Here is a 14,382-nt window from a genome sequence, read left to right as displayed (position 1 = left end):
TCCAGGTATTAGCTTCACTACTCAGTTTGGCGTAATTGGAAATTTCATCGAGCTTACCCTATCCCATCATCCCTGATATTAATGAAAATATGAATTAGAGCCAATCCCAGTCTCAGCCCTGGGAAGATGCACTGAACCTTCTTCCCAGGTGTAATAAAGATTGAACACCCCCCTTTGTGGGCCTCCTTCAACCAGTCTGACAGATTCCCATTTCTTTAGAAAAAACAATAAAATACTAGGTGGCATTTTAAAGGAAATGCCTGTAATTAAATCATAAAAGGCATACTTTTTGTTGCACAAGAAAAATTGCCCGCATACTTAATTGATTTTGATGTTAACAAACTCATTGGTATAAAAACCTCTCCCCTGAGCTGTACTTAATGCTCCTTGATTTCCATACCTCTTTACTAGTCCTTGATCCTGACAACGGCATCCCTTGGCATGTTCTCTTTTCAGTTATTAGTTTGCTCTGATTCCTTCTCTGCAAATGTGTTTTTTTTTTTAATACAAAAAATGGCACTGTAAACAGTTGTCTATCCTACCTCCTCCCCACTACACCTCCTTCTTGTCTATCCCAAGCAAAAATACTATTAAATCCTTAGCAATTCTGGTTTCTCATATGACATCATTTTTCTCCCCTTCTTCAGTTCTTTTGTTCAGTGACCTCAATACTAGTCTGTGTGGAACTACCTCTTGGGTAGCAAATAAAATTAGCCTTTAATAATTTTCAAATATAAATCACTAGAGACACCAGTAACATTGAATTAACAAGCTAAATAGAATGAAGAATATGCAAAGCTGAAAAAAATTACTTGGGCTTTTCTATCTCTTTGGGTTATTTTATCTTTCTCATTATATTAAAATCTGAGTCTTAACGAGGTGAACCCACCCTGATCCTGAAACTGTCATGTTTTCTTCTTAAAAGCTACATTAATGAACCAACTGACAGTAAGAGAATATCCAGAAAAAATATTTCTAATACTTGAAATTAAATATTACTCCAAATTGTCCAGTTATTGGCATCTCTGAAATAGGGAAGCACATTTTGTTCAGCAGAACTGAGAAAGAAGTTCAGTGATAAAAATAACACGTATTGTCTGTTTTCTTTTCTCAAAGGAATAGAATATGTATGCAGAGCATACATAATAAAAAAGTAGTAAAAAAGCATTGGAGCAACCATGGCCCAGTTACAAGAAAAATCATTATGGCCCATGTTCAAGAGCCTATTCTTTCCTTAATAAGCATATATAAACTGCATTGACAGTAATGGCAGATATGCTTGCACATGAAGGAGAATTAGCACCTAAAAGCCATTATCCACTGCCTAATAAAACATTTACTGCTACCTGTTAAAAATCCTTTTTTCCTCAGAATTTATTCCCATGTTTAATCCTCAGTTGGCAACGTAGCCACCTCTACTATTGTATACATATATCGACTAAGAAAAAATAAAGGACAATGAAGGAGAAATATTTTTAAGGCTCCACTCGTTAAAAAAATGCAGCATCTTTCCTAGAGATTTACTGGAAAAGGAGAATTTGAAATTAACAAAATGCCTCTGATCAAAGTGTCTGGGGCATCCAGATTGATGATAATCTCCAATAAGAAACAACCACCTGGGTGGTGTGTTTGCACAGAAATCTCAATTTCTAAATCAAATCTTTCTACCAAAACAGATAGCAAGATTTTATGCTGAGCCTTGCTCTGAGTTGGGTTAAATTTCTGCTGCAGAAGAAAATGACCACCCCTCCCCAGCCTTAGATCCACTTGTTAATTCACTGAAAGGTATTGAAAGTTACTGAGTGTGTAGTGTACGTATAAGTCAGGTGCTGTGTTAGGCAATTAAGAAATAATGTTGAGAGAAGAAGACTTAGCTCCTGTTTTCACAAAATTCATGGTCTATTGGGGTAAGGCAGACAAAACCAGGTAAGAAAATAATTAACTATATGATGATAAAACTCAGAAAATGCCATGAATTTGATGAACAGCATGCTGGGTTGGTAAATATGGAATGCGGGCAAGTGCCTGAGTGGATATTTACGTAAAATTTGAAGAACTAAAAGGAGAAAGCCATGCTAAGAACTGGAGAAAAGGAAGCAGGGGGTGGATTCCAGGAAGGAGAGACAGATGAACAGAGGCTCTCAGGTGAGAAAAACCCAGAGAGTGTGGCTGGAGAGTCATGAGTAAGTGAGGTTAGTGCTCAGATGAGATGGGAAGAAGAGTCAGGGGTCAGATGTCACAGTGCCTCCTGATTCTATTAGGAGCTACTGAAGGCTTTTAGGCAGACATAAGACATGAGTCTGTGTGTGTGCGCGTATTTGATCTCTCTGTTGTGGATATAATAGATTGTAGACAATACGAAGTAGAGTGTTTATAGAAGAAATGGAAAAAAGGGACAAAATAAGATAGTCTCGCCAATATAATTGCAGGATTTATTAATAATGTACAGAATGATGGAGAAGGGGGAAATAATGCAGGTCCCAGCTTCCAGGCTTGGGTAACTGGATATACAGTGAATAGTGTTCAACAAAGGACACACACACTAACATACACACACATACAGAACACACAATTCCAGATATTTTAGACAGACTAGGTGATATGTTGAAACCCAAGGACTCCCTACTTAGGGATCCCATACAGTGTGTAGAACATTTTCTCATCTGAGTTCTGGGGAATCTCTCTCTTCTTGGGCTTCTTTGCTGGCAACTGCTTACCCTCATGAGCCTCGGTGAGGTTCAGACATTCCCAGGAATGACCTAAGTATGTACTGTCCTGTATTCAACAAATACTTGACTTAACAGTATGTATAACTCTGATTTAAAGATGTGGTCAAATGTAGGACTTTGCATGAAGAGTTTCCAGTGCTTTCCTTTAAATTTTTTTCTTGTTCAGTGATTTCTGAACTTGCTGCAAAATTTAATAAGAAATGTCTATTGCTTTCCTGATTCATGGCTGGCTTCATGTGGCCACTAGAGTGTTTGAAAAAATCTCATTCCAAACTGAAGCCTCAATGGCAAGGTTCCGTTGCATCTTTGGAAACCTTTTTTATGCTACATAACTTAAGGCTGACTTTTTATTCTTATGAATTATTGACTTTCATGAGATCTTTGGCAAAACATAATTTCCCAAATATGAATCACCCTGATGACAGTTACTGTGAAAAACAAAAAACAAAACATTGTCTTTAGTTCTGAGAAGCAAGATGCTGGGACCTGGGGGAACAGAAGAGGTGGGGTGGAGTACCGGGGGGAGAATATGCATAATTTGTGTGAATCATCAATGTTTACTCAGTTTATATGCCCATTCATCTTTGAACTCTGAGAAAGAGCAAGTTGGTTTCCACAACTGAAAAAACTTTCAACTCCTACACAACAGAGAGAGGATAGAATATAATTTCTGCTCTAAGGCCTTGGCAGTTTTGAGAAAGAGTAAATGGCAGGCTAATTTACTGAAATGCTGGTTTATATTTTGTTCTCCCTTCAGTTCTAAGAAACTAGCCAAGTCCCTTGTAGCACTTTGCCTCAAAGGCTTTTACTTGGCAGAAAGTGGAAGACAACTTTCTGGAAAACAACTTTTCTGAAGGCCTAGTTTGCAAGGTGTTCAAGAAAGGAAAAAGAAATGAGCAGAATGCATTCGAGGGCTGAACTGGATGAGGCAATTACCACTGACTAGGAGAGAGAGATGAACGTCGGTGGGATTTAGCAGCACTGAGTGCCAGCATCCTGCTCTCTGGTCAGGTTCAGGGTTTCAGAGAGAACTGATGAGGTAAACCTCGGCGGACTGAACCACAGCTCTTCAGCAACAGGAGTCAGCAAAGACCCTTTGCCTCACCTAGGACAGGAGCAACAGGCTTCTTATCGCTTAAAGGACAAACTTGGAGAACTGTCTTTTTGGTGAGAACCAGTGAAGACAGAAGCCAACAGGAGCTTCTGCATGATCCAGGGTGTGGGTGGGAGTGGGGGTGACGGCACATGACTGATTAAATATCCTGTAACCCCAGAAGAAAGGCCTACGGTCTGATTTAAATTGATATAAGGTCAATTAATAAATGTGCCATCTCTTGCACCCCTGAGTTGGTGCACTAAGACTCATAATTTTAATAATACCTCCTGGAAAAAAAATCTGTTAAACAAATGTGTTTGTCATCCAAATTTGGCAATTTTGAAAGGGAATTCCTTTTCTTTCAGATCATAAGCGAAACCTTACCAATGGCCTATGGATTCCTAATGAAGTCTTAGGTGCCAGAGTTTCCCAGTATTAACCAGGCAAGGAGACATGGGTGACTTCACTGTGAAGAAACAGTGCATGCCCAGGAGCAGAAGAGTGGAAACACGTGACATTAACTTTGGAATGATTCCCCAACAGAGTCAATTCTCTCTGAGTTCTCCTTTGAATTCATCACTTATTTGTTCCTATATCGATAAGCCAACTACATCCATATAAGTATCTGTTAACTCTGCTTCCTAACATTATGATTGCTGGTGAGAGATAAATGCACAACCATTTAAGTAACAAAGGAATGATGTATTCACTGGAAGTTGAAGAAAGCAACTGACTAATATAGAATATAACTATTCATTTAGAAGTTTGGTAGGAATCTATGCGACTGAAAAGATATATCTTAAATTTTAATGAAAATTAGATGGCAATTCATTTAGGGAACATTTCTGGAATTTTCTGTTACAATGATCATTTTCATACTCTATTCATCACTTCCTAATTTACAATGTGTTGCACTGATTTTAACAGCATGCTAATGTTCTACACACAACTGTAATTAAATACATAAGAATGGGAGGGAAAAAACGAAGCTGAAATAAATAAAACTAATTGTATTTCAAATGACTACTATAACTACAGTAAAGGGAAAGGAAGGAAGGAAAAGGAAAGGAAAAAACGAAGAAAGGAACTAATCAAAGTTATTTATCAACTTAGCATTTGACCATACACACTAAATCTTAAGCAGTAAGGACTGAGAAGAATCACAAACTAATCGTGAATTGTTTTTAGTTCATAGTACTCGTGGTAGTATGGGCAATTTAAAGCAATTTTGAAACTATTGTAGATGTATGACTGGATTGGGCAAATGAGAAAATGACATCACTGGGAGCCAAGATTCCACCTTGGAAGAAGGGATATGAAAACATGGAATGGGGGAGTCAAGAAACAATGCTGTAGATGTGGAGGTGCTAGTGTGAACTCATGTTTTCTAAAATACGTGTATATGCATTTTATGTGAATGTGTAATTGATATGTATGTATGTACATATTTATGTGGAGAAACCTATTAAGACATATATATGTATATATCTATGTGTGCATATATATATATATATATATATATATGCAGGTATATGTATATATGCTTGAGTATATTTCCTATCTTAGTCTCCTGAAAAGGTCACAAAGCAGCACTGAGCATACATACCAATAGCAACCACTTAGATCTTGGTCTGTAATATAATTCTCCACTAAATGGAATGTAAATGTCTGATTCCAAGGCTGAGGCATGCCAGGTAACAGGTGTGCCTGAAATATACTGTTATGACAGAAAGTGAGGAAGTGCTAAAAAAAATGTTGGCGTGGAGGCATGTCACAAGATCACACAGACCAACTTCATGGGATTCACAGTGGCCCAAACAGGGACATTTTAAGCACCAGAATAATTAAGTGAAGTAATTATAAACTACTTGATAATATAGAAACTTGTGGGTCTATACCAATAAGGAAGGAAGGAAGGAAGGAAGGAAGGGAGGAAGGAAGGAAGAAAGGAAGGAAGGAAGGAGGAAGATGGTGAGAGAAGGAGGAAAAGAAAAAGAAAAGAAGAAAGGGAAAGAAAGAAAAAGAAAGAATGAAGGGATAGCTCTTGTATATAGAAGAATACTAAGTGCTGACTCTAAATGTGGAAAGAGAGATGGAGTTTGAAAATAATCACTTGTAACTACTGTGTTAAAGACTGGATCAGGCAAAATCTTCAGTGGATGATACATCTAGGGCAAGTTTTTGATGAAGTACAGATATTTTCATTGTCTTAATATGTCTCTCCACAGTTTATTAGTTGTAAGGGAGAAAAACATACTGTTCAGTGGAGAAACTGGGCAACATGTTGACCAAGCATTAAAATCATGAGTCAAGGACATGGACATCATTTCCCTCCAGATGGGATACTGTAAGAAGACCACACCATCAACAGTGTATTTCATCCAAGAATGCAAAACCTGAATATAATCATGGCAAAACATCAGATAGTTCAGATAAGCCCAAAAAGTGACTTTACATTGATAAAAGGTCGGAGGACTATATATCTTTTTAATTTGTCAATGTCATCAAAGACAAAGAAAGTCTAAGGTAATGTTTTCCATTAAAGGAGGCTAAAGAGACGTGAAAACGAAATGCAATGTCTGGCCCTAGACTGAATGCTCTGATGGAAGCAAAAATGCTACAAAAGACAACATTGGGTCAACTGACAAACGGGGAATATGTATGAGAGAACAGATAAAACTATAAAGCAGAAACTAACACACCATTGTAAAGCAATTATATTCCAATAAAGATGTTAAAAAAAATATTGCATCAATGCCAAATTTACTGAAGTTGGTGACTCTTTGTTCTCTAAAGGGATATCCCTATTTTTAGAAAATGCACACTCAATTATTTAGAATGAAGGGCTATTAAGTATATAACTTATCCTCAGTTGGTTAAGAAAAAAATGAGAGAGTGAAAATGTCAAAGCAAATGGGACAACACGCTCACCATAGTAAAAGTATATCAGTGTTCTTTGTACTTTTTTACTTTTGAAATTTTTGGTAAATTTGAAATTATTTCTAAACAAAACTTTTTTAAAAAATGTGTTGCACCAGTCTTTTGTTTCTATACCTTCTTCATTCACTGTAGTACAGGACTTTACTACTTTACATCCTGAAGTAGTTAGTACATTGCACAGGATTCATTTTGCTCAAAAAATATTCTCTTAGCTTACTTTCCAGCTTAAATGCAGCAACTTCCAACTGCCTGAAAACCCATGAAATATGAATTCCTTCATTCGGAGCACTGACCTATTGGCCCCCAAAGGCCATTCTAGCCGTGTCAACTGTCCTATGGTTACATGAAACAAAACAAACCCTCTCTGTTCCCTGAACATAAGTCTGTCTAGCCCCATCTAAGCCATCCTTCCCTGTGTGGAATGCTCTCCCAGATACTTTTATCTTCTGCATTATCCTTTCTTTACAGCCTAGTTCAGATATTATCTATTGCTTTAAGCTATTCCTGAAACCTTTAAGCTCTTCCAAACCCCAAGAACATGAATTGTTTACTCAACCATTTAGTACATTACATGCTACCCTAGATGATCGGTTATCATGTGATTTTGATATGTGTGTATATATTATCCTCATAAAATCATGTTATGTCTGGGAAAGTATTCATCATAGAGTCATACATATATTAGGATATTAATAAATATAAATAAATGAACCATGAGTCAAAAAGCAAACAAATTTTTTAAAGTTAACAAATAAACAAAATTTAAAAATAAACCTAGGTGCTCTCTCAGTTCTGGTAACAATGGCATTTCAAAGAAACATAAGTCACTTAACCTCTTTGGACCTCAGCTTCCTCATCTATAAAATGAGAATGTATATACCCTATCTACTTCATAGGGCTGTGTGAGATTTGAGACAAACTTAAGGGACTGAAGAATGTTCTACTGTGATTCTCACATGTCCTTGTCCCTGGCAGTTATTTCTTCCCAACCTCTTGCACATGACCTTAGACCCTGTTAATTTCTACCCCTTTTGGTAAAACCGAGATTGTCCAAACAGTGGATGCTTATCTATAGAAACACTTCATTCCTCTTCCAAGAACTGCCTTTAACCAAAACTAGCTGAACTTCAGCTAACACTCCTGCCAAAGTCCTATAAAAATTCTGCCTTCCTTCCCTAAGTTCACACAGTTTCTTTAGAGATTTCATTCTGCCTTCCTTCCCTAAGTTCACACAGTTTCTTTAGAGATTTCTCATGTTTGGCAATGTTGAATAAAGGCTTATGCTAATGGCTCCCTGGTTGATTTCCTTCCTGGGAGAATAAAATGACATAACATAGCAGTGGTTTTTAAATACCAAGCCATGGACAAGCTGCATTAGAGTTCTTCTGAGAGATTTTAAGAAAAAATAATAATAATGATGAGCTCCTCCCACACTTTCTGTGGTGTCTGGTCAGGAATTGATCCTTTTAAAGCTCTTCAGATAATTCTGAAACAAAGCAAGGTTGCCCCCACGTGTAGAAAAAAGTTTTGGAATGCCATAAAGGGCTAGTGAAATACAAGCTGGTAAGAGATCTATGAGTTGGTAGTTTGCTTCCTTTGAACTCAGGAATGATTCTCTTTAAAGTTAAAATCCCATACATGATATTTCTACATTGATACAATCACCTGATCTCTGAGTATGGAAACCCCCTTGAGACAATGTAGAACAGACACTTCTCTGCTGCATGAGGACTGTCTTGTGTCTTGTACTAAAATAATTAACAGGGAGATATTCTCTAAAAAAGAAAAAGGAGCTAATATCCCAGCGGGTCATGTGCTTGAAGTTATTTTCAGCAGAGAGAATAAAGGTGCACCGATTCCTCTTTCATTCGGTTTCCCTGTGTCTCCGGGATGCACCTTTATGTGACTCACCTCAGTCAGGAATCTACAAATCAGGGATTGAACTTGACATTCTTAACATTAGAATTTAACCAACGGAGCTAAATGGCCAAAAATGATCTATTAGAGCTTAAAATAAAAAGCAGTTCACCTGACAGAATGCCAGCATATCTATCAATATACCCAGAAGCTAAAAAGTATAACTTGCTGCTGTTCATTGCCTAAATATATAAGAAACAAAGAAATTGAACAGAAATTGGCATCCAAACAATAGCTTCAATATTTTATAAAGCCCTAAGATATTTATCAAGCCATAAAATTAAAATATAACTTCTTGCATTATTAAATGGAAGAGAACAGGACAAAAATTGTTGCTCATTTGAGAGAAAAAAACACTTAACATGCTGCTTATTACATTTACTTGTTGCTGGAAGAACTGGAATAAGAAATGAACTGTGTGTATCAGCTTCAAGTTGTTCACTTGGTTTTCAAAGTCAACTGCGAGGAAGCAGGAAAGTCTAAAGCTTCAACAAGGCAAAGGTGATGGGGCCTTACCTGTCATGGCCTGTTGATCATCCACCGTTAACTTTAAACTTTTTCCTCGACGAACCACACGCACCGTGTGCCATTCGTTATCGTTGAGGTTATAGCCGGCAAAAAGGGTCTCGGGACCTTTGCCTGTAGAATATGCCAAACAGTCATTATGGACCCTCAGGATCAGTCAAGCAAACGAACCTCACAGAGAGTGAGAGAAAGAGACAGAGGAAGGGGGGAAGTGAGGGAGAGGGAGGAGAGAGAAGAGAGAAAGAAATGAAAGAAAGAGGAGAGAAAAAGGAGGCAGAGAGAGGAGAGACTGGCTGGATCAGTTCTCAAGCCCATTAGAGTCATAGCAAGCAAGGAAAATTACGTTAACAGACATTCAGCTGTAACACTTTAAGAAGGCTCTTTAACATTACACATCCATCAAAGACAAACGAATGCACCTGTTGTCATAAATAGGCACAGTCAATAGAGCATTGGGAAGCCTCCCAAATCTGCACACACTTTTCCCTCCCTAAGGAATTCTCTGATTTTTGCCCTATCAGTTTCTTGCTAATGAAGTAGCTGGCAGTCATGAAACCTCTGACCTTGGGGAGAGATGTGACCACAGGTCATTAGTTAACCATTTTCAGTGAATGGCACCTGGCTGATTAGACCGGCAAGGAGGCAGGTCTGGGTACGACAGACTAGGTGATGGCTGCTCTTCGCTCTTACATCATGTACCTCCAATGTTCACCAGCTTCTTAAATGTATGGAATGTTGTGTCTGAGAACTAAGTCTGGTGGAGGCACAGACAGTGGGTACAGGTAAAAGAATGGACTCTTAGGAGGTGAAGAAAGTGAAAAAAAACACTGCCAATAAAGGGCCGAGTGTTGAGTGGGAGGGAAGAAAAAACAAATGAGATTAAGTAGCAGTACAGGGAAGTGGTGCCCAGCTAAGGACCAAAGGAAAGAGGACAAGAAGTATAACCTTCTGGAAAAGCAACCACAAGTGAACCCATGTCAACCTGTGCAAGTTGAATTTAAATTGGCTTAGGGCAGAGAGGTTATTTCAGGAGGTATTTTGAAATTATTGAAATGACAAAGTTAGACAAATGTCTCTCTTCCACATAAAAACGAAGGGAAAAAAGAGCTTTCAATAGAACTGGAAATTTTTTATTAAAAAATAAGCATTGCCAATAATCTGATATTATGATTCATTTAAAAAAATCATGAAAAGTTTTTAATGATACATTTTTTGGTGACAGACTTTGTCCTGTTTTTTAGATACTGACATTTCTATATGTATACTAAAATAACTAAAGACATGACACTGAGTTGAGTTACATGACTTTCAACTAACTCAGGATCAGGATGGGGTTCACAATTTCTTCCACCAAATTCTATCAGCCAAACCAGCCAATGCCCAAGGACCATAGGAGGATGTATGAAAAGGCCAAAGAGAAGAAGAGAGAAAAATAAATAAATTAGGGAATCAAGTACTAGAAGAAACCTCAGCAGTCCGTCCAACAGGAGATCACTGTTTGCTTTTAATTCCACAGGCTATCCAGCAAGCCCGCTGATTTCCCTCTTAGGATATTACCGATGATACAAGTTCTGTCTTCCTTGGTTGGGGTTTCTCTGAGGCTTAAAATGAGCCAGTGACATAAGCTAAATTTTTCAGGATGAACTGCCTCCTATCTTTAAACAGAACCATCATTAAAATTAGTAATCATCTCTTTTTGTTTCTTTAGAGAAGTTAAATTGCATCTGGATACATGAATAAAAACTAGTCTAGTCAGAACCGTTTTGAGAGATTGATCACTAAATATCTAGAGGAAGCCTGTTTAGTTCAACAACTGCAAAAATGCTTTGAGACCAATTGCTGAAAGCAAGTTCCAGGATCAAAGGAACTCTTTCTAGTTTCAACAGTGAAGAAAGAAGTGTTTAGTAACTCTGCAGAATCTTATCATCCTACCAGCAGCAAGGGCCATTCTGAGTTTTGATCTTTGAAAAGAGAATATATCATCTTAAAGCTATTTTTATAGGGCAGATCTTTTTTTCTTAGAAATGTGTGCTTTTAAAGCAGCTTCACTCCCGTTCTCTTAATTTAAACGTGTTTTGTCAAGAAAAAGAAGCATAAGGATGATATCATCATTATACCCCACTCTGGGCTTGATCTTGCAGTAAAATCATAATGCTTCATCTATGAAACAATAATTTCCATAACAACAGGCACAAAACCCAATTAAAAATAACCCTTTGGTTCATGAAAATCTCTGTGGGCCAACTTCAAGCTCCTTCCTTGCATTATTAAAAATGTGAAGAGATTAATTTAGGAAGACAGGGTTTTTTTTTTTAAATGCACTTAATATTCTCAGTTCAAAACAATGTTATCTATGCAACATGAAGTGTCGTGGAGAGTGCACTGGACAGGGAGTTCAGAATTGTGGTTGCTAGTCCTTAATTTGCTACTAAGAAAGAAGTTAGAGGCTAGTAAATGCTTATTATGTACCAGGCACTTTATTTATTAACTTATTTCATCTTTACATTATTATCATTTTGCATATGTGAAACCAAAGGCCTAGAAATCTAAAACGACTTGTCCCGAGGTCACACAGCTAAAATGTGATAGAAAAGTGTTCCATCCTAAGTCTGACCTACTCAAAGCCTGCATACTTTCCCCTGCATTATACTGCCTCCCAGCTAATGTGACCTTTAGATAGCAACGTGACTTCCTAGTTTCCTCACATCTAAATGAAGAGGCTAGGAAAGTTGCTCTTTGTCATGACTTCCAGCTTGCTCTACAGAACAATCACAATGTTCAGAAATCTTACACACCTTCTGCGTAAGTCATGGTGGAAAGAAATCTCTAAAAAATACACTGCACCTCTACTCAGGGATACTGAAATGGGTGGTACTAAAGACATGATATAGATCAGTTTGGTACTAGATCCGCCCACAATCAGCAATTTGCTAAAACGTGCAGCTTCCTGTAGTCTCAAGAAGTCAGACTTACAAAGTGAGGAGATGGTCTAGAGGATGTCTGCAATGCCTTTGAGACCTCACGTTCTCACAGACATTTAAAACATATGTATTTGGTAAAGGAAGATGGGTTAACTGTTGAAATTTTGAATTTCAGAGTCATTTGTCCCCATGGCAAAATTATAGTCGTTCAAAGCATTAATGATCTGAATTCCTTTTAAGATTTCTTTTTCCTTTTGGGATATCAAAACATGTCTCATTGGTACTAACACCTTACTCCCAGCATTAATGTGAGTGTTATAGAGTGAATATCTACAAAACTGGGGCAGTAGTTTTATTATTATTTTAAAACGTTGGAATTATTTTTTTCTACCTGTAATTACGCATAAAGAATATAAAAATCACATAAAGGGGAAGTTGCTCTGCTGTTAAAGAAGCAGGCTAGCTTGTCCCCCAAGGCATCACCCAGAACCCCTGGATTCTGCAGAACCCTCTAGGGGGCTCATTTCTCCCTTTAGGAAAGTGATGAGTTTCTTTATCAGAAAACTTCAGCAAGGGCTTTTAAAAAACATTTCCAAGTAACCCTTTGCTCTTTAAAGTCAGATTTAAAAATACAGATTTTCTTCACTTACAAATTAAAAAAACTGTTTTTCTAGAACATCATTTATTATCCATATCAAGGTCCAGAGTTATTCAAAGCTACCCTTTTTAGTCTATCTGCATTATCAGCCCTTTAGCATTCATTTTCGACACTCCTTTAATTACAAAGTTCAAGTTCATAAGCTCTCTCTCTCGAAGATTTTATAGGCCATATCCTCTTACGTCATGTGAGTTACGGAACAGATTGCCTTTCCTTATTTCTATCCATCAGGAAACCAAGATTTAGGATTTGTGCTTAATTTCAGCAACTTGATTCTTTTCTTTCCTTTTCTGCCTAATTAATTTTTTAAAATTATTTTTGCTAATCACTTTAAATTCTATTTGAAAGTATTTGGGCCTAAGTCAATAAATGAATTTATTTAATGAAGAAAAGAATAGCTTCCAAGGGATGTAGTGATAATTAACCCAACTCCCCCATTTTACAGACAGCTTCATGGGAGGTTAGTTGATATATATGTATATAACATCATTGATGGATTTCAGGTTTGCTTGCAAGCATATTTTTAATCTATTTTAATATTTGTTTGTTTCCTATTATTTCACGAATATTTCAAATTTATTTCATATTCAAGATGTATATAATAGTAACTTTGGATCCTTTTTGGAAGAAAGCCTTGTGTGCAAATGTCCTGTGAAGTACTTGTATTGTTTTTTTTTGAATGTGAGGAAAGAAACATTAAAGAGCAATAGAGAAGAATAAAACAAAGCTAAGAAATCTAAGAAGCAATGTGATCAAAGATGTCTAACAGACTAAAATGACAGCTGTCCCTAGAGTTGAAAGATGGATGTAGCTTGGGAAAATCAAACCCAAACCAATTATATTTTTATTTTTAAAACCTTTAGACTTGAGTGCCACAAAGCTGAGACTCATGACATACCCTTTAGGTAGCTATCTCCCTCTACTGGTATATTTTAAAGATGCTAACTACATAAATGGACCATCTGTATCAGGGACCCTATCTCTCACTATAGTTCAAATTAGTTAGTTCTAACTTCCTTTTCGTTGCCTTAAACATCAGATGTAAGTAATTTCTATTTTATAACTATCTAGTGATTTGAGTAGCTGATCTGTTTACTCAATTAAGCCATTTAAGCATGGGGATTCAAATGGGTACTTCTGCAAAGCCACAACCCAGAAAACTGCATAGATAATAGGCAGGTAGGAATCCATTTATTTTGCCTTCTAGAAATGGTCTATCTATCTCCATTTTATTAAGAACAGGTTGTGTCTTTTCAACCACAGCTATGTGGGCTAAAGATGGGCATCACATGAAAGTGGATCCTAAAGTTTCCAAAGTTCTTCTATAAATTAAAAAAAAAAAAGATTGGCATTGCCTTATGCATATAAATTGGTTCTATCTTTATACATAACTGTTCAATTTTTTTGATCATTAAACTGCCTATAGCACCCAGCAATTGAATTAGAAATTACAGCACCATACATCTTAGAATTATGAAATTTTGAAATCGAATGGTCCATATTATATCTGTTGTTTATCCCATTTAACTAGTCTTATTCATTCTGGGTTATGTGGCACCCATATCCTACTAATTTGGTTTAAAAATTATTTTGTAC

General features: G+C 36.9%; 1 protein-coding gene across 15 annotated transcripts in view; it reads right to left on the bottom strand.

The window, feature by feature from the left end:
* NRXN1 (neurexin 1) overlaps positions 1 to 14,382 on the bottom strand; it is a 1,115,884-nt gene that overhangs the window by 576,450 nt on the left and 525,052 nt on the right. For all 15 annotated transcript variants that reach the window (XM_057558508.1, XM_057558511.1, XM_028168477.2 and 12 more), the window contains one exon: positions 9,199 to 9,321. In XM_057558508.1, coding sequence (XP_057414491.1) covers positions 9,199 to 9,321 — 123 coding nt within the window. The remainder of the gene's footprint in view (positions 1 to 9,198; positions 9,322 to 14,382) is intronic.

The sequence above is a fragment of the Balaenoptera acutorostrata genome, chromosome 12 (genome assembly GCF_949987535.1).
Source record: "Balaenoptera acutorostrata chromosome 12, mBalAcu1.1, whole genome shotgun sequence".
Classification (NCBI taxonomy): domain Eukaryota; kingdom Metazoa; phylum Chordata; class Mammalia; order Artiodactyla; family Balaenopteridae; genus Balaenoptera; species Balaenoptera acutorostrata.
Note: the sequence above shows the minus strand (reverse complement) of the source record. Positions and strands in the feature narration are given on the sequence as shown.